Source organism: Giraffa tippelskirchi, chromosome 4 (assembly GCF_054371585.1).
Source record: "Giraffa tippelskirchi isolate mGirTip1 chromosome 4, T2T-mGirTip1v1.2.pri, whole genome shotgun sequence".
NCBI classification, from domain to species: domain Eukaryota; kingdom Metazoa; phylum Chordata; class Mammalia; order Artiodactyla; family Giraffidae; genus Giraffa; species Giraffa tippelskirchi.
This window is the reverse complement of record NC_137278.1, coordinates 73361024-73386611: the sequence shown is the minus strand read 5'-3', so window position 1 is coordinate 73386611 and position 25588 is coordinate 73361024. Positions and strand designations below refer to the sequence as shown.

The 25588-nt window shown below is 43.4% G+C and overlaps 1 protein-coding gene across 7 annotated transcripts; it reads right to left on the bottom strand.

Moving 5' to 3' along the window:
- Nucleotides 1–1502: 1502 nt before the first annotated feature.
- ATP6V1E2 (ATPase H+ transporting V1 subunit E2) lies at nucleotides 1503–25128 on the bottom strand. 7 transcript variants are annotated; one of them, XM_081592023.1, is made up of 2 exons: nucleotides 25076–25128; nucleotides 1503–2374 (listed from the first exon to the last, which is right to left on the bottom strand). In XM_081592023.1, the coding sequence occupies exon 2, from the start codon at nucleotides 2364–2366 to the stop codon at nucleotides 1686–1688; it is 681 nt and encodes a 226-aa protein (XP_081448149.1). In that variant the 5' UTR covers nucleotides 2367–2374; nucleotides 25076–25128; the 3' UTR covers nucleotides 1503–1685. The 7 variants fall into 7 exon arrangements, with proteins under 7 accessions (XP_081448149.1, XP_081448143.1, XP_081448145.1 ...); XM_081592017.1 differs by lacking the exon at nucleotides 25076–25128 and adding an exon at nucleotides 10253–10653; XM_081592019.1 differs by lacking the exon at nucleotides 25076–25128 and adding an exon at nucleotides 8723–9094.
- Between the last annotated feature and the right edge of the window lie 460 nt (nucleotides 25129–25588).

The window sequence follows — 25588 nt, the reverse complement described above, 5'->3', positions numbered from 1 at the left end:
GGCTTGTCATGGTGTTTATTTGCTATTTAATGTCTGGGTAAATAAAAATTACAATATAAAATCCTTAGCATGAATCTGATCATTTATCTTTATATTGTGCAATGCCCATATGAAGAATCACCAAAATGACTATTTCTTGGCTTCTCCCAGAAGATGCATCCACCTGGCAACAAGAGATGAGCCCAAGTTCCCCCATGCACTGAGTTGTCTAATGGAGGACTCCGTCAGGCACAAGGAACTTTACAAGGCAAGTACAGACCCTCATAAGCTTCCAAAAGTCCCACCCTGAGACTCAGGCCCAGCAACCCTAACAACTGTTATGCCCTCCTTCCCACCAGTCCTCAGATCTATGTGTTGTGCCAAGCGTCAGGGAAGTCAAGCCATGCATCTCCCATTCCAATAAGCTGGCTGATCCAATTCACAGTAGGCAGGTGAATCCCAGGGTCATTACTTCCACACCAAGATGTGCTGGGTATCTGGTGGGTAAGAAACCCATGCTCACCAAGTTACCTGCTGGATATGCCATAGAGCTGCCAACCTGGGGCAGAGATGGCCACCATTATGCCCAGCCCTAAGCTTCTATGAAGGATACAGAAGCCTGCATACAATGGGCCCTAACCAGGGGCAGAGGGCACTAGTGTTCACTGGTTGAGGGAGAGGAAGGCAGGATCTTGGAGTACCAGGAGGCTGAGAAGTAGGTGGTCAAGAACCCATCCCAGAGAGATGCGTAGACTTCAAGAGTTAGTAGTTGCACACATGAGCCAGGGCCCAAGCCCCTGCCACACGCACTTAAGTCCTACTTGACTTCACTTATAAAGCACACATTCAAAGATAAAATTAAGAACTTCAAGACGGTTAGCTACAGAGAATTAGACCCCAGTTCAGTTCAGTTCAGTCACTCAGTCGTGTCTGACCCTTTGCAACACCATGGACTACAGCACGCCAGGATTCCCTGTCCACCACCAACTCCTGGAGCCTACTCAAACTCACGTCCATCGAGTCAGTGATGCCATCCAACCATCTCATCCTCTGCCGTAGACCCCAACTGCTGGGCAATTCTGAGCATGGAGCTCTGTGTGACTGCACTCATCATACGCCCATGAAGTTGACCCTCTACACAAGAAAAAGAGTTCTGTGCGGGTGTGCATGCTAAGTCACTTCAGTCGTGTCCCCCTCTTTGTGACCCTATGGACTGTAGCCCACCAAGCTCCTCTGTCCATGGGATTCTCCAGTCAGGAATACTGGAGTGGGTTGCCAGGCCCTCCTTGAAAAAGAGTTATAAACCTTATTAAGTAACCTAAGAACAAGAATCTGAAACAAAAGAAGAAAAACACAATTCAAATATGTATTAAGGAAATTTAGGACACCCAGACGCATATATCAAAATTACCATTCACATCTCAGCTGAAAGATGAGCTAACGAGCAGATGTCTCTACTTCTTTCAGCCCAGACTATAGAATTGACCAGGAGCTCTAGAATGTATAGATAAAATGGAATTAGATTTATAAGCATTAAGTCAGGCTTTATTCCAAAGTATAATGCCTTTAGCTAGTCAGAGAGTATTTCATAAAGATAGACTAATCCCAGAGCAAAACAGAGGAGGAGATATTACCAGTTTGCTTTGCCCTAGTAAGTTATGCTTTTACGGCTTAGAAGTTCAACAGGAGCTTCACTTTCCAGAGGCTTATATAAAAAACTTCCTGTTGGCATTGGCTCCAAACAAGGCCCTTCGTATTTCTGGCATCTTTTGCTGGGATAAGAGATCCAGTCGACTTTCCAGAGTATTAGAAACCATTATTCTCTGATCGCTACTGTAGACCTCCACACCTCCAGTTGTGTCTGTAGCCAGTTGCACCTCTTTGTCAACTTGAACTTCCACACATCTGTGGGAGACGGTGGTGTACTGGGGGATGGCTCTTTGCACTGCAGCCTCCACCAGGAGGTGATCCTGTGGCCTGCAGCGTACAATCACCACAGGCTCCAGCAGTCGGAGCAGACCCTGGAGCACTAGTTTATCCAGCAGCCCCCGGTAAAATTCTGGGTCTGACACAATCCGGCTGAGTCTCAGCTTTGCTTCATTCAGCAACTCTGAGATGAGGTCATTTCGGACTCTCAGGACTTCCAGCCTTGCCTGATTCCTCATGGTAGACATCCGGATTTTCTTCTGCTGCTCTATCTGTTTCTCTTTCTTCTCATAATACTCCATAATCTTCAGTCGCTGGGTTTGCACAAGGCGTCCTTTCTCAATGTTGAACTCTTCCTCAGCCTTGGCATCTATTTCTTCTGCCTTCTCATTGGCTTCCTGCTCAATAAAAGCCATCATGTGCTTAATCTGCTTCTGCACATCGACATCACTCAAGGCCATGGCTGCTCCTGGAAAGGGAGGTAAAGGGAGAACTGGTGGACCCTCTGGTTCCTCTGATTTAGGGCAGAATTTCAAGTGTGCTCCACTTTCTGAGCTGTGGAGCATATGAGGGGAGGAAGGATAGAGTTAGGGTCCAAAGGGAAGGATCACGGAGACCATTTAGTCACGACTCATTTCACAGATGAGAAACTGAAGCCCAGAGAGGGAAAGCAACTTGTCCAAGGTCATATCCTAGTAGAATCAGACTCAAACTTGGGTTCCCAGAGTTTCATTTCTACTACACTCACCACGTTTTTGTCATCAAATAAGATAAGACAATTAAAACAAAAGATTTCTAGCCAGCAATGGCTCAATCACAGATAACAAGTGGAGAGAATGGAAAGGTTAAATTAATACAAAAATGGAAAGTGTAGGCACATTTCAGGTTGGAGAGGGCTGGGGGAGTCATAAGAAACTTGTGGTTAAACAGGATTCAATCCAGGAAGGTTGCCTAGAAAAAGAAAGATTTTTAGTGCCTCAAATGATATGAAGAGACACAATACTCATGGGCAGATGGTGGCATCCTGGAGAGAACTGGAGGTGGGAGAGGTTGATGGTAATCCTTTAACTGGAAGTGGTTTCCAAACCTAGATGTACATACAAATCACCTGTGGACCTTTCAAAAATACAGCTTTCCAGGCCCCACTCCAGAATACTGAATTAGAATCTCTGTCAGTAGGGTCTGGGTGGGAATCCATATCTTTAAGTCTCTCTGGGCCCTCCTACACTGTTGGTGAGACTGTAAATTTGTGCAGTCACTATGGAGAACAGTTTGGAGGTTCTTCAAAAAACTAAAAATAGAGTTGCCAGATGATCCAGCAATCCCACTCCTGGGCACACATCCAGACAAAACTATAATGTGAAAAGATCCATGCACTTCTATGTTCATTGCAGCATTATTCACAAAAGCCAAGACATGGAACAATCTAAATGTCCATGAACAGATGCATGGAAAAAAGATGTGGTATATATATATTCACACACACATATATACAATGGAATATTAGTTAGTCATAAAAAAGAATGAAATAATGCCATTTGCAACTATATGGATGGACTTAGAGATTATCATGCTAAGCAAAGTAAGTCAGAAAGAGAAAGACAAACATCATGTGTATATAACTTATCTGTGGAATTTAAAATATGACACAAATGAACTTATCTACAAAAAAGAAACAAACTCACAGACATAGAAAACAAACTTGTGGCTGCTAAGGTGGATGGGATGCAGGGGAGGGCTGGATTGGGAGTTTGGGACTAGCAGATGCAAGCTATTATATATAGCATGGTTAAACAACAAGGCCCTATAGTATAGCATAGGCAAGTATATTCAATATTCTGTAATAAATGATAATGGAAAAGAAAAAGAGAAAAAGAAAAAAAAAGACTCTCTGGGATGCTTAATGAGTCCAGGCAAATGATATATGAAATTTTTTAAATGACATATGAAAAAATAAGACTAGCAATAAAGAGGTAGAAAGAACCATTAAAAAGAACCTAACAGAAAATTTGAAGCTAAAGAATATAATAGCTGAATTGAAAAATTCACTAGAGGTGTTCAACAACAGACTTGATTATGGAGAAGAAACATTCAGCAAACTCAAAGATAGGCCATTTGAAATTATCCATTATTGTTGGAGAAGCAATTTTTTTTTTAAGTGAAGAAAGTCTAGGGACATATGGGACACCATCAAACGGATTAATATATGCACTATGATAGTCTCAGAAGGTAAAGAGAAAGAAAGAAAGAAAGGAGCAGAAAGCTTATTTGAAGAAATAATGACTCCAAACTCCCCAAATCTGAGGAAGGCAATGGACATCCAGATTCACAAACAAAACTGACAAAGTAACCAAATCATGTCACTAAAACAAATCAGTGAAACACGGAGACAACAAGAGAGGGACAAAAAATGCTAGAAGACAGACAGAAAACAATGAGCAAATTGACAATAGCACATCTTTCTTTTATAAGTAATTATTTAAAATGTAAATAGATTAAACTCCATAATCAAAAGCTATAGAGTGGCTAAATGAAATTAAAAACAAAACAAGATCCAGTCATATACTGTCTACAAGAGACTCAGTTTAAGAATACACATAGGCTGTGAAACACATATCCTTTTACTTTCAGTGAACAGATAGAGAAAGATAGTCTGTGCAAATGGTAACCAAAAGAGAGCGGGAATGGCCGTACTTAAGTTATCTAAAATATACTTCATGTAAAAAACTGTCATAAGAGTAAAAAAAAGACATTTTATAATAATAAAGGTCAATTCAACAAGAAGATATAATAACTATAAATAGACATGTACCTAACATCAGACTACCCAAATATATGAAGTAAACATTGACAGGAATGAAGAGTAATAGACAGGAACACAATAATAGTAAGAGAGTTCAATATCCCATTTTCAATGATGAATAAAATATCCAGAGAGAAGATCAATAAGGAAACAGAGGACTTTAACAATGATATAGATCAAATATACCTAACAGACATAGCAAAATATTCCACAAACAGCAGCAAAATGCACATTTTTCTCAAGCACAATTTTAACATTCTCCAGCATAGATTACATGTTAGGTCACAAACCAAGTCTTAACAAACTGAAAAAGACTGAAATCATACCAAGCATCTTTTCTGACCACAATGGAATGAAACTAGAAATCAGTAGCAGAAGGAAAAATGGAAATTTCACAAATACGTGGAAATTAAAATGCTCTTGAACAACCAGTAGCTCAAAGAAGACATCAAAAGGGAAATTAGAAAATATCTTGAGACAAACAAAAATGAAATACAACATACCAAAACTTGGGATGTAGCAAAAGTAGTGTTGAGAAAGAAGTTTCTAGTGTTAAAAGCCTACAATTAAACAGAAGAAAGGACTGCCCTAGTGGTTCAATGGTTAAGAAACTGCCTGTCAATGCAGGAGACACAGGTTCAATCCCTGGTTCAGGAAGATTCCATATGCCTCAAGACGACTTAAGCCGGTGCACCACAACTACTGAAGTCTGCACTCTCTAGAGCCTGTGCTTCACAACCAGAGAAGCCAACACAATGAGAAGCCTGCACACAGCAACAAAGACCCAGCACAGCCAAAAATAAAATAAATATTTTTTTAAAAAAAGAAGAAAAATTTCAAATAAGCAGCCTAATTTATACAGTTAAGGAACTAAGAAAACAAAAACTAAGCCCAAAATTAGCAGAAGGAAATAATAAAAATTAGGGCAAAAATAAATAAAGTAGAAAAATGGGGGAAAAATCAATAAAACTAAGAGCTTTTGCAATGATAAAACTTACAACCTTTATTTAGACTAAGAAAAAAAGAGAAGACTCAAATAAAATCAAAAATGAAAGAGGAGACATTACTAATGGTGCCACAGAAATAAAAAGGATTATAAGAGATTACCATGAACAACCATATACCAACAAATTGGAAAACCTAAAAGAAATGGATAAATTCCAAAACACATACAACCTACCAAAACTAAATATAAACAGAAAATCTGAACATAGCTATAACAAGTAAGGAGATTGAATCAGTAATCAAAACCTCCCAATGAAAAAACCCCAGGACCAGATAACTTCAAAGGAGAACCCTACAAAAAAAAAATTAAAAAATTAATGTCAGCTCCTTGCAAACTCTTCCAAAAAGTGGAAGAGGAGGGAGCACCTCCAAATTCACTTTAAGAGGTCAGTATTTTTTCTTGGGCTCCAAAATCACTGCAGACAATGACTACAACCATGAAATTAAAAGATGCTTGCTCCTTGGAAGAAAAGCCATGACAAACCTAGACAGCATATTAAAAAGCCCTTTGCCAACAAAGGTCCATAAAGTCAAAGCTATGGTTTTTCCAGTAGTCATGTATGGATTGAGAGCTGGACCATAAAGAAAGCTGAGCACCAAAGAATTGATGCTTTTGAACTGTGGTGTTAGAGAAGACTCTTGAGAGTCCCTTGGACTGCAAAGAGATCAAACCAGTCAATCCTAAAGGAAATCAACCCTGAATATTCATTGGAAGGACTGATACTGAAGCTGAAGCTCCAATATTTTGGCCACCTGATGAGAAGAACTGACTCACTGGAAAAGACCCTGAAGGTGGGAAAGATTGAAGGCAGGAGGAGAAGGGGATGATAGAGGATGAGATGGTTGGATGGCATCATTGACTCAAGGGACATGAGTTTGAGCAAGCTTGGGGAGATGGTGAAGGACAGAGAAGCCTGGTGTGTTGCAGTCCATGGGGTCACAAAGTGTTGAACATGACTGAGCAACTGAACAACAATAATTACCCTGATAACAAAGCCAAAGACACTACAAGAAAAGAAAAATGCAACCCAATATCCTTGATCAACAAAATATTAGCAAACTAAATGCAAGAGCACGTTAGAAGAATTATACACCATGACCAAGTGGGATTTATCCCTAGAATGCAAGGATGGTTCAACATACAAAAATTAATGATCATACAAATGATCATTCAACATGCAAAAATCAATCAGTGCAATATACCACATTAATAGAATGAAAGATAAAATCACATGATCATCTCAATAGATGCAGAAAAGGCATTTGAGAAAGTTAGACACCCTTTCATGATAAAAACAACCAACAAAGTAGGAATAGAATGAAATTACTTCAATATAATGCAGGTCATATATGAAAAGTGCACAGGTAACATCATTCACCTCGCTTCCCAGGTGGCGCTAGTGGTAAAGAATCTGCCTGCAATGCAGGAGACATAAGGGACATGAGTTCAATCCCTGGGTCGGGAAAATCCCCTGGAGAAGGAAATGGCAACCCACTCCAGTGTTCTTGCCTGGAAAATCCCATGGACAAAGAAGCCTGGAGAGCTATGGTTCATGGGGTCACAAAGAGTCAGACACGACTGAATCGACTTAGCACACAACATCATTCATACTCAACAGTGAAAAACTGAAAGCTATTCTTCTAACATCAGGAATAAGGCAAGGATGCCCACTCTTGCCACTTTTATTCAACATAGAATTGGAAGTCCTAGTCACAGCAATTAGACAAGAGAAAGGCATCAAAATTGGAAACATACAAGATCAACATACAAAAATCAATTGTTTCTATAATATTAAAATGAATAATCCAAAAAGAAAATTAAGAAAACAATTCCAATTACTATATCATCAAAAAGAACAAAATACTGTGACTAAATTTAACCAAGGAAGCTAAATACTTGAACACTAAAAAATAGAAATTACTGTTGGAAGAATTTAATGACTCAAATAAATGGAAAGATAACCTATGTCCATTAGAAGACTTAATACTGTTCATACTACTCAAATCGATGTACAAATTCAATGCGATCTCTATCAAATTCCCAATGGCATATTTTGAAGAAACAGAAAAAACAACCCTGAAATTAATATGAAACCACAAGGAATCCTTCACAGCAAAAACAATCTTGAAAACAAGCTGGAGGCTTCACACGCCTAACTTCAAAATATATTACAAACCTATAGTAATCAAAACAGTATAGTACTGGTAGAGAGACCAATATAACAGGATACAGATCCTAGAAATAAATCCACACAAACACAATAAAATGATCTTCAACAAGGGTGCCATGACTACACAATGGGGAAAGGACAATCTCTTTAACAAATGGTACTAGGAAAACTAAATATCCTCAAGCAAAAGAATAAAATTGGACCCTTATCTTACACAGAAATCAACTCAAAACGGATTAAAGAATCCCATATAATCCAACAATTTCACCTCTGGATATTTACCCAAAAGAATTGAAAACAGGATCTCAAAAGAGATCTGCATTCAGTGTTCACTAGAGCTTTACTCACAATAACCAAGAGGTAGAAGCAACTTAAATGTCTATTAATGATTGAATGGATAAAGGAAATGTTGTATATACATTCAATGAAGTATTATTTTGCCTTAATATGACAAGCAAATTCTGTCATATGCTATATCATAGATGAACCTTGAGGACATTATCGTGCAATGTGAAACACGTCAGTCACAGGAAAAATACTACATGATTACACTTAAATGAGGTATCTTAAGTAATCAAATTCATAGAAGCAGAAAGTATAATGATGGTTTCCAGGGGCTAAGTGGAGGGGAATTAGGAAGTTGCTGTTTAATGGGTATAGAGTTTCAGTCATGCAAGATGAAAAAGTCCTAGAAATCAGCTATACAACAATGCGTATATAGCTAGTACTGTACTGTACACTTAAATTTTTTGTTAAGAGGGTAGACTTTATGTTACCTGTTTACTTTAATTGAAAAAAAAAAAAAAAGAATGCTGTCCCAGAAAGATGTACCACTCACCAAGCTTGTTGGAAAAACACCCCCGTGTTCGTGACAAAGACCAAGACTTTGAGTTCAACTTTGCAAACTGTCATCAGAAGTTAAAAAGAAAATAATTTAGCCCATCCATTCTCCATTATTTTAGGATGTAATTTTCCTTAAACTGTGCTTTTGTAAACAGAGCAAAACATTCTCTGCTCCTAAATAAGACAAGTCCATTAAATTTTTTTTTAAGGCTCTCTGGGTAACCCTGCTGATCACCAGCTTTGAGAGCCACTGTGAATGAAAGACAGAGAGTGGGAGATGCAGGAAGTCGCAGGTTAAGTGTGTAGAGGAAAAAATGTACCAGACAAATCCTTACCAGCCCCCCTGCCAAGGGCCAGCCTTTGCTCTGGCGCCGGGCGTCTGCAGGCGGAATGTGGAACTTGGAACACCCACTGGAACCTGGCACTGTTGCTTCCTTCTTTCTGCAGATGACCCTCTCAGTTTGACCTGGCAGCTCGAATCGAAAGAGCCAGGCTGTCACTGGGGAAGGTGAGCCAAGCCAGCCAAAAGGAGGCCAAGAGGAATTTCCTTGGCACACAGGCCTGGGCTGGGGGCTATGCTTGCACACCCAGAATCTCAATTAAGTTGGCACACAGTGGGCTTCAATTCTGGGGTGGGCTCACCTTAACCAAACCATCAGAAACAGATATGAGTATGAACCCAGGAAGCCAGTTTATTAATTTACTAATGAAAAATACAGCCGTCAAGCTGGCAGGTCATGGCCCTCTTTCTCTGTATGTGAGTCACATGGGAAGCCAAATGCAAAAGTTGTCTAGTGAGAAACCAGGGCAAACAAAATGTGCCAGATGGTCTCTAAAAGTGGCACAATGGCCACAGGCGCTGGCATGCTCTGGTCCATAAGCGAGGACATCCTCTCCAAGTCCAGACAGGGCTTAAAGGGGGCATCACTGGCTTCCACAGTATGGGTTCTGGAGTAAGATGGCTGGAATTGAGATCCTAGTTCTGCTCTTAACACTTGTATGACTTTGGGGAATCAGCTCATGCCTTGAAGGCTCAGTTTCCTCAATGGAAATAATAATAGCATGCACATCATAGAATTATTGTGAGGCTTAAATGAAAGAAGTGAATGTTTAGCATAATGCTAAGCACACAGTTAATCGTCATGCTTGGTAGTTACCATTATCATCAGCATCACTACTACTACTGCTACTACTTTATAACTAGCTCTTCTCCTCTGCTTTAAGCCTCATCATCGTAACTCTGTGTTTGTACAGAGTACTTATGACTACTTTGATTTCCATTCTCAAAAGTAAGTAGAAACCCATCCTAGTCTTGCTTCCTTGTATTAAACTTAGTAGCCCTGCAAGGAGCTTGAGAACCTCCTAGCGCTTCACAGCATATTCACCCATGGTCTCAGGTGGCCAGCCATATCCTTGGTGATGGGAGGTGAAGTCCTGGAATTTCAGTGCTCTTGGGCTGAGGGTGAGGTGGAGTCATCTCACAGCCTGTAACAGTCCCTGAAACTGCAGTCCTGAGTTCTCATACCTCCTCTGGGACTCCCACTTCTAATCAGTCTTGGTGCTGGGACTTGAAAGCAGCTGCAGGGTGGGGCAGGGCTAGAAGTCAGGGATTGAGCAAGTGTCTCCTCAGGAACGCAGCTGCCCTTATAATGCATCTGGCTGATGAAACTTCCAGTCTGTCTGGGATGAGGATTATGAACTCACATGAGCCTGTGGCTCAAACAAAACAATGAAAAGGAGCTAAGAAATGTGAAACATACATGTCTGCTCTTGCATGAGGGCACAGGACTCTCCCGTCCCACGAGGCAGGCTTGCACTGTAAGTGGCATCTGTCCTGCCCATGCTTGGTAGGGGACAGCATCTAGCGCACTCAAGACAGTCTTACTCCCATAAACTATTCAATACTGAGGTCTCTTCACTGCCCCCCAGACACAGCAGGCTCAGCCCTACCTAACTCACGTAGCTTGTGATCACACAGTTCCCTCAGCTAAACAGCCTTCCTCTGCTTCTCTCCACTTAACTAAATCACATCTACATCTTCCGCCCAGTGTGAATCCCACTACCTCCTTGACCTCTGGACTCCTCCTCAAAATGACAGCATGGCCTATTTTCCAGATATAATTCACAGTCTTTTGATGCTCCAGTTACCTTGCTTCCTCCAGGAAATTCCTTGAGGACAAAAATCTCCTTCTCTAGCAGGAGTTGGATGTAGATAGGCACTCATTAAACATGAATTGATTGGATTAAAGGCTTGAGGCTGGGGTGGAGGGAGTACTTTTTTTTCCATCATGAATTATAACACACATTCAGAAAAGTATATAGTTTAATGAATTACTATGAGGCAAACATGCAGTAACCAGCATCCAGATCAAGCACAGGGACATTACCAGCACCCCCAGAAACCCCTCCTTAAGACCTTGGGGAAGAAGACATTTCAAAACTGATGATTTTATATTCGTAGGCATAAGAGGTGTTCTTAGAGGAAGTGTGGGCTTGGAAATCTCTCTTTGCCAGTCCTCACCTACAGGAGCCTGTGTGCACCTTGGAGAATGAGAGGGAGGAGGGGAGGTAGGCATGCTTGGGGGCCAAATGTGTCTGTCAACCTGGAGCCCTGTCCAGACCCTGATGCTACTGTTCCTCATTCCAGCTGGGATTTGTAAGTCTGAGGGGTCATGTGTCCAGGTCTGGGATCCCTGGTTTAAAGACAAGCAGCACCAAACCAGGGCCTCCAGACACTTGGAGATGACAGAGTGAGCAAGGAAAGGGTGCATGGGGCAACTTGCAGGACCCAGGAAATGGGTGAGAAAATTTAGAAAAATAAGGACTTCTTTGGGGGGTTTAAAATACTTAATATGTGGAAAGGGGGTGTCCCCTTTTCTGTCTTTGGACAAATATTTGCTAAACATCCACTACATGCCAGGCACTACATAGGCACTAGAGATAGAGAACAAGCAAACACCAGCCCTGCCTCCCAAGCCCATGATGTCATAAGGGGGACCAGCAGGTCAACAGGAAGTCACACTACAGGGTGGCCTGTTAGCAATCAGCAGCTCCAAGACAGCTAGGTGAGGACTTCACTGGTGGTCCACTGGCTAAGACTCCAAGCTCCCAATGCAGGGGGCCAGGGTTTGATCCCAGATCAGGGAACTAGATCCCATACACTGCAACTAAAGATCCCACATGCCACAACTAAGACCTGACATGGCCAAATAAATATATAATAAAAATAAAAAATAAAAAAAGGGTAAGCAAATAAAGGGATCCAATGCCTAACCCCCCCCTCCAAGTTCACCATGGGCTCTTTTATAAAAAATTGCTCTGCAACCATTAAACTATGTAGTGGGTGGTTTGAGACACACCATTAGTGACAACAGATGCTTTAGATGCAGGTCACTTCCCTGGTAGCTCAATCAGTAAAGAATCTACTTGCAATGTAAGAAACCCAGGTTCTATCCCTAGGTCGGGAAGATCCCCTGGAGAAGGAAATGGCAACCCATTCCGGTATTCTTGCCTGGAGAACCCCATGGACAGAGGAGCATGGCGGGCTACAGTCCATGGAGTTGCAAGAGTCAGACACGACTTAGTGACTAAACCATCACCACCACTTGGAAAAGGTAGCAAGTTGGTAGTATTCATGAAGGAGGGTTTTCCAAATAGATAAGGTATCAATCAAGTTGTTAGGGATACCTAACTCGAAGCAATGCCTTGGGGTTTCCAGAAGGACTGGCTCAGAAATATGGAAAGGTACCTGGACCCAACATAGGAAGGAATAAGAGCAAGGAGAGGACACAGGCTGAGTGACTGCAGACTTCAGTAGAAGGAGTGGTCCTCTGGGCAAAGGGTCAACCTAGGAGGGAGAAGCACAGATGGGCGTTGAAGGACAGACACTTTCGAGAAGCAGGAAGAGAAAGTGAGAGTGTTTAGACAGGGAGAACGCTGTGGGCAGAGGCACTGTGCTGGGAATGTGTAGGAGTTCTGAGCACAGAGAACAGATTGGATCAGCAGCAGCAGACAGGCCTCCAGTGGCAGTGGGAGTGAGCGATGTCTAGAAAGTCGGAGCTCAATTGGGGAAGATTTGAAATGTCAGACTGAGGGCTGGGACATGAGGCTAAGGAGGCCCATTAAAGGTTTTGAGTAGGGATATAACTTGGCCAAACCCGGGCTTAGAAAAATTAGCCTGGTGGTGGTGAAGGCTGGAGAGTCTGGCTTTAAGTAAATGCCAGGTTGAGACTGCATGGATGAGGGCTTGGACAAGAACATGAGAACAGAGGCTTGGAGTGGAAGGAGATGTGGTACAAGAGCTGGCAGGTTTGAAGATTCGGGGTCTGGCCCCAGCAGCACCTGCCAAAGCTCCACCCACAGGGTTGAGCTGCTCAACTCAGTGTGAAGATGTGGGAGAGCAGGTGTGAAGGACCCTGCTTCTTCCAGAGCCAGCTGTGGGTAGAGAAAGCAACAGCCAGAGAGTTCATTTGGTTTGGAATTAAAGGAGAGGAGTTAAAAGACCCGTCCCCCCAGAGAGGAAATCAGAAGTGTCCACAAAGCTTTATCTCTGCTTCAGTTGCTGATAACCAAGGGGACACATACAGTTTTAATCTAAGAACTCCATCCCAGTGGTAAAGCAGGCTGTGGTTGGAACTAGAGAAAGCTAATGCCCACAAGAGGCAGGCAGGTAATGTAAAGGAGAGAACCAGGTAGGGTCAGAGACATTTCTTCCCCCAAATAATGTAGATTAAGAATTTACAACTTAGTTTCTCCTTTTCACACATCTGCAGGAAGGTTACTTCAAAGGAGTCAAGTTCTCCCCAAGAGCAAGGTGCTACAAAGTTGCTCGGCTAAAGGTTTTCAGTGGTGGCTCCCCCCACCTCCAAAACAAAACCCCTCCTTTTCATCCCTGCCTAAAGGGCCCAGGCTGCTGAGTCTTTTGGAAATGAGATTTGGGTGCACAAGTTCTCATATTTTAGAGAAGCTGGAAATCCCATTTGATAAGTAAAATCCTTTTATCTTTTTTCTTTGTCTTATTGTGGTAAAATATACATAACAAATTTTTGTCATTTTAACCACTAAGTAATGTTCAGTGGCATTAAATACATTCCCATTATTGTGTGACAGACATCACCAATCATCTCCAGAATGCTGTACCCATCAAACACTAACTCCTCATTCCTTCCTCCCCCATTTCCTGGCAACCACCACGCTATTTTGTGTCTCTGAATTTGATCACCCTCAGTTCAGTTCAGTTCATTTCAGTTGCTTAGGCATGTCTGACTCTTTGCGACCCCATGGACTGCAGCACACCAGGCTTCCCTGTCCATCACCAACTCTCGGAGCTTACTCAAACTCATGTCCTTTGAGTCAGTGATGCCATCCAACCATCTCATCCTCTGTCATCCCCTTCTCCTCCTGCCTTCAATCTTTCCCAGCACCAGGATCTTTTCCAAGGAGTCAGTTCTTCACATCAGGTGGCCAAAGTATTGGAGTTTCAGCTTCAGCATCAGTCGTTCCAATGAATATCCAGGACTGATCTCCTTTAGGATGGACTGGTTGGCTCTCCTTGCAGTCCAAGGGACTCTCAAGAGTCTTCTCCAACACCACAGTTCAAAAGCATCAGTTCTTTGACGCTCAGCTTTCTAGAGTTGACCACTCTTGAAACCTCTTGTAAGTGAAATAATTTGTCCTTTGTGACTGACTTATTTCACTTAGCAAAATGTATTCAAGGTTTATCCATGTTGTAGCACTTGTCAGAATTTCCTTCCTTTGTAAGGCTGAATAACATTCCATTGTATGTACATATCACATTTTGCTCAGTCGTCAGTGGCATGTGGGTTGCTTCTACCTTTTTGCTATTATGAATAACATTCCTCTGAGTGTGGGTGTACAAATATCTGTTTCAGTCATTGACTTCAATTATTATAGGTATTTACCTAGAAAGGGAATTGCTAGATCACATGGCAACTCTCTAATTTTTTGAGGAAACTGTGCCATTTTCCACAGTGGCTCCACCATTTTATATTCCCACCAGCAATGCAACAAGGGTTTCAATTTCCCCACATCTTCACCAATATTTGTTATTTTCTGTGTTTTTGACAAAAGCCTTCCTAATGGGTGTGAGGTGGTACTCATTATAGTTTTGATTTGCATTTTCCTAATGATTACTGATGTTCAACATCTTTTCATGTGCTTATTGGGCATTTGTGTATTTTCTTTGGAGAAATGTCTCTTCAGGCCCATTTTAAAAACCAGGTTGTTTTTGTTGCTTAGTTGTAGGAGTTCTTATCACTTTGTGGTCCTGAGCACTCCAGCCACCAGCCAGGTAGCCAGCCAGCCAACAAACAAAGCTCCTAGATAGGGTTTTTCAAAGTGTGGGCTGTGAAACCAAAAGGAATAGAAAATCCAAAATTCATTACAGGTAGTGAGCTTAAGTGTTGTTTGTCAAATTTTTGTTGTATATATGATGGATACGTACATATGTATTCTGGTGCACAATGAAAATGTATTTTTTTTTGCAGCTTTGCCTTTTTTAAAAAAATTAGTTTATTTAACTATTTTTTAACTTTACAATATTGTATTTGTTTTGTCATACATTGACATAAATCCACCATGGGTGTACATGTGTTCCCCTTCCAGAACCCCCCTCCCACCTCCTTCCCCATCCCATTCCTTCCGGGTCATCCCAGTGCACCAGCCCCGAGCACCCTGTATCATGCATCGAACCTGGACTGGCGATTCGTTTCACACATGATAATTTACATGCTTCAATGCCATTCTCCCATATCATCCCGCCCTCACCCTCTCTCATAGAGTCCATAATACTGTTCTATTTATCTGTGTCTCTTTTGATGTCTCTCATACAGGGTTATCTTTACCGATTAACTAAATATCATATATATGTGTTAGTATACTGTATTAGTGTTTTTCTTTCTGGCTTACTTCACTCTGTATAATAGGCTCCAGTTTCATCCACCTCATTAGAACTGATTCGAATGTATTCTTTTTAATGGCTGAGTAATATTCCATAGTGTATATGTACCACAGCTTCCTTATCCATTCATCGAAAATGTATTTGTTAACTGTGATTTAACGTACAAAACATATGAACAACAGTGACCTCTGGACTCTTCTGATGGTCTAGTGGCTAAAACTCTGTGCTCCCAATGCAGGGGACTTGGGTTTGATTCCTGGTCAGGGAACTAGATCCCACATACTGCAACTAAGACCCGGTGCAGCCAAATAAATAGTACTTTTAAAAACAAAACAACAACAAAAAACTCTGACCTCAAGTTAATTGAATCCAACCTCCTTAGAAAGCAACCAGTGTTACTCAAGCAGACCCTGGAAGTTCTCCTTCAATCTATTTATGCAAGTATTCATCCCCAAAATACGTCTCTTCTAGGTGGGGATGGGGGTGGGTGGAAGTGGTCTGAGATTCTGGCTACATGATGTATGAGGAGCATGGTCACTCAGTCATATGCAACTTTTTGTGAGCCCACGTACTGTAGCCTGCCAGGCTCCTCTGTCCATTGGATTTTCCAGGCAAGAATGCTGGAGTGGTTGCCATTTCTTCCTCCAGGCAATCTTTCTGACTCAGGGGTTGAACCTACGTCTCCTGTGTCTTCCTGCATTGGCAGGCAGAGTCTTTATCACTGAGCCACCTGGGGGGAATGAGCAACTTACATGGCTAATATCTACTGAGCATGCCCCCAGGGGCTGGGAGTTCACAGGACATCATGGGATGGTAACTGAGGGTAGGAACCAGGCTGCCCCTGAAGTAAGAGGCCTCTCTCTGCCCTGGATGCCCCCATGGGCCATAACTGGTGTCATGAGAAGTGCAATGGATGGAGCATCAGAGGCAAAATGTTCAATCCTGATGTCACTCACAGGCTGGGTGATCTGGATAAAGGCTCACAATCTGCCTGAACTCACTCTGGATAAAGAAACAAAGCCTCATCTGTTTACAGAGAGGGTGTTAATGAGGAATTCTGTGAAAACCAAATGCGGTGAGGAGTTACGAAGCTGTGTTAAATGCTAGGTGAATAACAGGTGTCCTCATTCACAAAACACCATCCCAATCATCCTGCCCTTCCCAGAACCTCAAGCTGCCTTGAGGTAGGAGCAGGCCAGCAGTCAGAGCCCTAGAAAGCCTCCAGGCAAGTGGAGGGTGCACTTGAGGTCATCCAGGAGCTCCAGGACACAAGCTTTTCCGAGGGAGCTGGCTGGCCAAGTCTCCAGCTGGTGAGCCACGGTCAGGGACAGCCTAGAAGAAGCAGATGCTCTGCTTGTTCAGGAACATTAGGAGCAATGTTTGCTACCAGTCCCAGTTCAGGGATGCACTCAGATGCCAAATGCTCCTCTAGTATTGACTTAGCGCTCACTGCTATAGGTACTGACTGGCTTTACCTCTGCTAAGAGACACAGCTCAAGCCCAGAAGCAGGGAAGCTACTGGCTTGCAAGGAAGAGAGTGTATCCACTCAACTGTGTCCCTCACGGTGCACAGGGACTTCCATATGACATAGTTGGGAAAAGTGCTCTTTCTGACCCCCTCTGCGCTCATCTTAACACTTCGCCCAGAGATCAAAGCAGTCAATCCTGAAGGGAATCAACCCTGAATATTCACTGGAAAGACTGATGCTGATGCTGATGCTGAAGCTGAAGCTCCAAGCCACCTGATGCGAACAGCCAACTCACTGGTAAAGACCTTGGTGCTAGGAAAGATTGAGGGCAGGAGGAGAAGGAGGCAACACAGGATAAGATGGTTGGGTGGCATCACTGACTCAATGAACATGAGTTTAACCAAACTCCAGGAGATAGTGAAGGACAGGAAAGCCTGGTGTGCTGCAGTTCATGTGGTCGAAAAGAGCTTAGCGACTGAACAACAACAGAGTCCAGTACATAACATTTAAGCACTATCTGTTGGACTCATAGATAAATGGATGGATAGTGAGGAAAGAGTCTTCTGTATAGACTGTCACAATCCTAGGGATCTGCAACTCTTTTTCAGATGGAGGAGAGAGGAATGTGAAGAGGTGTTTCAGTGGTTGCCCCAGGGAGACACCTCCTCCTGTTCCACCCACATACTTGGAACATAGAGCTCAATAAGAATTTAACTCCCTGTGGCATTTCACTCTGTGCCTGCACATGAGTGGAAACAGTGACAGATTTTATTTTCTTGGGCTCCAAAGTCACTGCAGACACGTGACTGCAGCCATGAAATTAAAAGACGCTTGCTCCTTGGAAGCAAAGTGATGACAAACCTAGATAGCATACTAAAAAGCAGAGATATCACTCGGCCAACAAAGGCCCATATAGTCAAAGCTATACTATTTCCAGTGGTCATGTGAGAGCTGGACCATAAAGAAGGCTGAGTGCCAAAGAATGGATACTTTCAAACTGTGGTGCTGGAGAAGACTCTTGAGAGTCCTCTGGACAACAAGGAGATCAAACCAGTCAATCCTAAAGGAAACCAACCCTGAATATTCATTGGAAGGACTGATGCTGAAGCTGAAGGTCCAATACTTTGGCCATCTGATGTGAAGAGCTGACTTGTTGGAAAAAGACCCTGATGCTGGGACAGATTGAGGACAGGCGGTAAAGGGAGCAACAGACGATGCAATCATTGGATGGTATCACTGACTCAATGGACAAGAGTTTGGGCAAACTGGGAGACAGTAGAGGACAGGGAAGCCTGGCATGCTGCAGTTCACGGGTTCGCAAAGAGTCGGACACCACTTAGCAACTGAACAATGAGCAACTTAGCATAAGCAACAGACTCAAAAGAATACTTCCTCCTCTCTGGTACTCAGTCTTAAAAAGTCTCCTCAACTCAGCAAGACCACTAAGGTCAACTTTGGTTCAACTGTGCACTGCGATTCAGAAAGTGCTTCCAGCAGAAAGGGTAATAGTAGAGTTTCTCTCATTTGCTCCTTTCTTTCAGAAATCACAGTCCTGTGCTACATTCAATATCTGAAAACAGGGATTTGGGTATGGTAGAAGTGGGAATCTCTACTCGCACTGCATGAAGCACATTGAATACAGTGATCCGGTCCTCCAATGTCTTCTCAGGAGGCTGGAGTTGTGAGGAACAGAAGCTTGAAGTGGTTCAGTTCAGTTCAGTTCAGTCGCTCAGTCATGTCCGACTCTTTGCGACCCCATGAATTGCAGCACGTCAGGCCTCCCTGTCCATCACCAACTCCCAGAGTCTACCCAAACCCAGAACAGAAAAGGAAATTTTAAGGCTCATGCATAGCTCACAGGATAGTGGCAGGCTAGAGAAGCTGCTCAGGACTGTCTTTACAGGAACCACGCCCAACATATGCCTCCGGACCTGCTCCGATGAGAAAACCACTTCTGGTATCGTTGCTGCCAACAAATTCTAGATAGTCAGTGTATACAGTAGTCACTTCTGCACCAGGAACTCAATTACACCACAACCAACTCCACCACCCACCCTATGTGCCACTTCCTGTATTCAGCACTGAGTTGTGTACCCAGCACCAAAGCTGCAAGAGTGTGCTCTGTATTTAACTGTAGTCACTCCAGCTCTTGAGTCTGACAAGGAAAGCAAGAGACTGTAACAGCTTCTACAAGGGTGATCTTTTTCTTCCCACCAAGACTTACAAAGTGGAAGATTCCCCAAATTCAAAATGTGCTTATAACATTCAGTGACCACAGGATCCACTATGGAAAAACAATCATCAACAAAGCTTGGGTGGTTTTCTGGCACTGTTAGAACTGAAGCCTGGAATAAAATCATTAATTTCATTTCTGGAAGATGGATCTATGATCCGGCCTCCTTTGGACCTTACAGGAGGCGGCCACTCCCAGATCATAGAAGTATTCTGTACCAGCAGCCTCTAAGAAGTGTCCTTTTCTATGATTCAGCAATGGTGGCAATGCCATCTGTTATAATGGCTGGTCTCCTGACCTAGGCTGCAGCAAAAGATGGTTAGAAATGAAGATGGGAAAACATTATTAAGGGTGCTTGAGCTAAAATTCTAAAGAGGCTGGGATTTACTTCTGAGTTTCTGGTATGTAATGAGCTGGAAAAGAAGAGATCTAGATGTATTCTAGAAACATAACTAGAAACGAAACCAAGTGAGCCAGATGTATTGGATGTTTTAAATCATCCTGATCATCAGGAACCCTTGACCTTTAAGAAATTGCTGCAGTGTTTAAGCCATTAACATCTCAGCTAAAAAAACTGTGTAATACATTACATCTGAGCCTTAAGAGAAAAGGATGCAGATGGGAGGTTTTATGGTAGGAAGAAAAAGAGGAATAGGTAGTGTGATGCTACAAAGGTGGGCCAGGTGGAGTCTGGGAAGCAAGAGAGCCCTGGGGAGTGAAGAGGCGGCAATCTGAAGAGACTGGGAAAGTATGGAGGAAAGAAGCATGATATAAGAGCAGAGGAGGGACTTTCTTGGTGGTCCAGTGGCTAAGACTCTGGGCTTCCAATGCAGGGGGCCCAGGTTCAATTCCTGGTCAGGGAACTAGCTCCCACATACTGCCAACTAAAGATCCTGAGGGCTGCGACAAAGATCAAAGATCCAGTGTGCTGCAACTAAGACCAAGTGCAGCCAAATAAATAAAAGAGCAGAAGGAAGCAGGTAAAAGAATGATTACCATTTGACCTCCTTGCCAATAACTCTAAGAAGGAAGTTTGAAGGGGGAAAGGACTACCTACTATCAGCCAAGAATTAGGGACTCACACCAAGCCTGGATTCATGTACTGACAAATCAACTGACAGAAATTTATAACTAATCATAGATTTGACTTCGATCCTTCTCACCTCCCTCCTCCCTTGAAATGTGCTTTTTCTTTATTTCTAGTATAGCTTGGGGAGACCTTGAAACTTTGACTGTTGGCAACAATCCAGAGGTAATAGGTATTGTTGGTTGCCTCCCCAGCCTATATTACCCCCCAAGCCCGCTGTCCACTGTGCAGGAAACATAGAATTTGAGAGGGAATAAAACTCTGGCCTTGGGGTGGGCCCTGACAGGCCTAACAAGGATAGTTCCAAGCTCCTGTCCCAGCAATGGTTTCCGGGATAGCCAGTAGCCCAGGCCTAAGGCAAAGAGCGTCTGACATTCTGCTGGCCACCGTGATGAACTCAGTTAATCTGATGAGAGGAAGTCCAAGAATTCTGCGTATTAAGTGAGTCAAGAGAAGCTCTCTCTCCTGCTGGACAGTGTGGTATATGGGTGGTAATGCCTGGAGCTGGTATAACCGTTTTGCTTTCAAGAGAGAAAGCAACCTAAGTAGGACGCTGACCCAGAGAGAAGAGAAAAACTGAGAGAAGTGCAGGAAAAAAAATAGATTCAGGGTTTCGATCAAGCCATACTTGAAGCCTGAGCTACTTCTGGTTGTTTCAATCAAAGAAGTCCATACACTCCCTTTGCTGTTGAAATCATTTGGGGTTGACTTTCCTATTACTTGTAACCCAAAGCGTCATGACACCAAATGATCTAGTAGAATCCAGTTGTCCACTTCTGGAGTAAATGTGAAGGGACACAAACAAAACGACAGAAAGTGAACACATTTTAGAAACTTAGGGTCCTTCTGGAGTTCTATTCTCAGCTTGATTTAGGTAGTTGGTCACATGTTTAGTCACCAAGAGGAGATTGGTAAGTTTTGAAAAGTTAGGAAGAAACCTAAAGAAGTAAAGAGGATAAAACAGAGAAGATTTAAAAGGAAGAGAGAGAAGGAATATGTCAATGGAATCATAACATAGACACCTCAGAGTATCCTAGCCCTTCTCTGTGTTACCAAGCCCTGTGAACTTGGTCATCTAAACATCCTGCTACTCATGGCTTCCTCTTCATTTTCACAGCCATGCCTGATCCAGACCTTCATGACCTCTCTCCTCCTCATTTTCTCTGCATTCACTCTGGTCCCCTCTAAATCCATGTTCTACACCACCCCCAGAGTGATCATCTCAAAAGATAGCTCTAAACTTGTCATTTCTAACTGAAAACTTTTAATGCTTCCTTCATGTGGAACACGGGAAATAGCATGAACTCAGACCAGTCATTTTGAAAGCCAGCTCTGCCACTTAGCAGCTACATGACTTTGAGTAAATGTCTTAATTTCTCTACACATCATCTATCTTGACTGTAGTGATAACACTATCATAGACAAGATTCCTTTAGTTACCAGTGACAGAAAACCAATCTACATTGTCTAGGCAAAAAGGAAGGGAGGATTTATTAAGTGACCAACTGAAGCCCAGTAGTATACAACAGAGTTTCAGGGATACCCAGAATCAGGAACTCACAAATATCCTGTGTCATCCCTGCCACTTTTAAGGAGGATGGGTGGAGAGCATCTCTCTCCATTTTTGTTTCTCTGTGCATTGTTGCTTCATTTCCTTGGGTTGACTATTTTGTAAATGTCTTAAACATGAAGCAGGAATGAGCCACTGCCTTTGGGCTCTTATCTTCCAGTTTAGTTAGTACCAGTTTTGAATCCCAAATTCAAACTTCTCAATAAGGGTTCTGGTCATCCCATCTGGCGTCAGGTGCCCAGGGCTAATCAATGGAGCTCAAGGACAGGATGTATAAGAGGGTATCTACCATTTAACCATATGATCGGAACTTCCCTGGTGGTCCAGGGGTTAAGGCTCCACGCTCCCAATGCAGGGAGCCTGGGTTTGATTGCATGCCACAGCTAAAAGATCCTGCATGCCACAACTAAGACCTGGAGCAGCCAAATAAATCAATAGATAAATGTTTTTAAAAAGAAAAAGACAATAAACCACACGATCACAGAAAGAACATGTAACACAAGCAAAGGGTGTTGTTTTGGATAGAGAAGCCAATAGGTATTCTCTATGAAATTTATCTTGCGTGGTTATTTTGGGGGTGTAAAGGATGACCTATGAAATGAGCGGCAAATACCCAGGACAGTGCCTGGGCACAGTACACAGAGATAGCACACAGCAAATCCTCCTTTCCTCCCTTTATCACATCCTTACTCCCAGAGCCACTGTTTACCTAGCTAGTGCCTTTGTCTGGATAGCAAGGAAATCAAACCAATCGATCCTAAAGGAAATCAACCCTGAATATTCATTGGAAGGACTGATGCTGAAGCTGAAGCTCCAGTACTTTGGCCACCTGATTCGAAGAAATGACTCATTGGAAAAAGACCCTGAGCCGACTCACTGAAGGCAGGAGGAGAAGGGGATGACAGAAGATGAGATAGTCGGATGGCATCACTGACTCAGTGGACATGAGTTTGAGCAAACTCTGGGAGATAGTGAAGGACAGGGAAGTCTGGCGTGCTTCAGTCCACAGGGTCGCAAAGAGTTGGACACAACTTAGTGAATAAACAACAATAACAAATAGAAAAAGATGTCCCTCTGTGTGTGGATGCCACCCCACAGGCATAGGTCTGATAAGCAGAAGTTGCCTCGGTGATAAGAAAAAAGTGCCCCTTCTTCCCATGTACAGAGCCTTAGGCCAGGGTCATGGCTTTGTGGGTATCACGTGGGCCTTTCTGGGTATATTTTTCCCTATGCCTTTGTGCAGTGCACAGACTGCCCAGCCCAGGTTGGCCCTGTATGCCCTTAACGTGGCATCCAGAGGCCCATGGCCTGGTAGTATCACACAGTTCTCACACAGTTCTCAATTAAATACAAACCAGTTCTTTCACACCACTAATCCTGCACTCTGTCCACCCTACATGGCTCACCATTCCCAAGAAGTTGTGTGCTGTTTCTTCTTGCAGTCTTTCCCAGGCATTCTTATCTTATCTTACTCCTATTAGTCTATTAAACCCCAGGCCAATGACACCCTTCTGCACACCCAGAGCTAGGTACTAACAGCCTCCCTGCACTTCCCAAAGACTGTTCTTCATCCTCTACCACAGCACTAAACACATTATATAGTACTTATCTGTTGAGGTCTGTTTGGTCCTTTTAGCTAACCTATCAGTGGGCTGACCTGGGCATCTGGGATAATACTCCCCTCTGGCTCCTACTCCATATACAACTGGTGGAATCAACCCAAAGCTTGAAGTACTCCTGGCAGTCTGTTTTGGCTTTTCTATGGGCCAAAGGGATGAGGTCACCATCATCAATGAAGTCACCACTGCATGATTCATCTGACATCATTTCCCCACTTGGAATGTCCTGATATTCCCAGAACTTCTCCCAAAGGATCCAGAACCTGGAGACCCTTCCATCTGTCATGGTTCTGGAGCTATCATCCAGCTCCCTGGATCCCCAGTAAATATCTGCCCTTCTGAAAAGCAGCAAAAGAACCAAGAGACTGGAGTCTTGAATGAAGGAAGCCTCCATCCTCCCAGTCCTGGGACAGACCTCATTATCCCTCATAAAAGCCTTCCCCATGTCTCTAGCAGAGCACGTTGTGAAGAGCTCTAGAATTGTCAAAGGTGAGCCTTGATCACACTCTATGGATGAGCTCACAATTATAGATGAGAAACCTGAGGCCCCGAGAAGAGGCGTGGCATGCTCAAGGTCACACTGCTAACTACTGTCAGTCAGTTCAGTTGCTCAGTCATATCCAACTCATTGCGATCCCATGGACTGCAGCACGCCAGGCTTCCTTGTTCATCACCAACTCCTGGAGCTTACTCAAACTCATGTCCATTGAGTCGGTGATGCCATCCAATCATCTCATCCTCTGCCGTCCCCTTCTCCTCCTGCCTTCAGTCTTTCTCAGCATCGGGGTCTTTTCCAATGAGTCAGCTCTTCACATCAGGTGGCCAAAGTATTAGAGTTTCAGCTTCAGGATCAGTCATTCCAATGAATATTCAGGGATGATTTTCTTTAGGATTGACTACTGTCAGAATTGGAACCAAATGACCTCTCTCATCTGAGAGTATGCAGTAGCTCCTTAACCTCTCTCAACAGACTCCTTTCAGAATTCTAGTCCCAGCAAATGCTGCCCGAAGAAGTGGTCCTGCAGGCAAAGGAGGCAAGTCCTCCTTTCTTCCCCTCTAGAAGGAAAAGGCAGAGACTGGCCTTGAACCGAGATCTGACTTCAATACACTGAACTGCCTTCCTTAACTGGTCATTCAGTACATACAAAGTGTCCTACAGATTGAGTGCATAATCTAAAGCAGCTGGCAATGTAAGTACTCACACTCAAACACGATGCAGGGGTCTGATGAGACCTCCAGTGGGACTCCACAAGGAACTTCTGAAAAGCCAGAATGTCTTTCAGGACAATGGTAATCATATTTGGGATTTGAGAGTTGAGGCCTCGGAAGCATGGCATGAGGACATAACTAACTGAGCATTTCCCACGGTGTGTTCCCAGAACCTGAATGCTGGAAAGAGGTGGAGACCTTTGGGATAACCACTTCACCTGTCTGCGTCTCAATTTGCTTACCTACAATCAGAGAGATCTCAGGGAGACCGTCTGGTTGACCTCTGCTGTGCCTCTCAGCACAGCGTTTTTTGATCCTGTGAACAGATGACAGGAAGTGATTTATCTCGTGTCAGCAAGGGGAGGGAGGGTGTGGTGTCAACGTGGAGTGTATCCTCCCCGCCTCCTCTCTCCTCCAAGGCCTAAACTTAGAAGCGGCACTTTTGGCCAGTGAACAGATGGGTGTTTCCAAGCTTCGCCCAGGCGGGAGGGCAGGGGTTGTCGTCTGGCTCACTGGCCACGTCTTTGAGCTCTGGGGTGTATCACTCCTCAGGGATCTCAACCTAACACCTTCGAGGGATACTGGGACTGTAAAGAGAATGTCGCCTCTAGGGGGAGCACAGGTACACCCGCAGCATCCAGAGTGGCCCAGTCTACCTTTTCTGGCAGTTTGGGGGGGGGGTATGGGGGGGTGGAGGGTGCGTCAGTAGTTCAAGATGCTGTAACTCCCTTAGTCACCAGTTTCATAGCAAATGA

What these genes read in the sequence shown, in the direction of transcription:
- ATP6V1E2 (XM_081592017.1), bottom strand. Translation starts at nt 10,382, where the DNA reads ATGCATTATAAGGGCAGCTGCGTTCCTGAGGAGACACTTGCTCAATCC. An exon ending in AAGTGGGAGTCCCAGAGGAG is followed by an intron (nt 2,375 to 10,252) that starts GTATGAGAACTC and finishes CTCCCTTTCCAG; the next exon opens with GAGCAGCCATGGCCTTGAGT.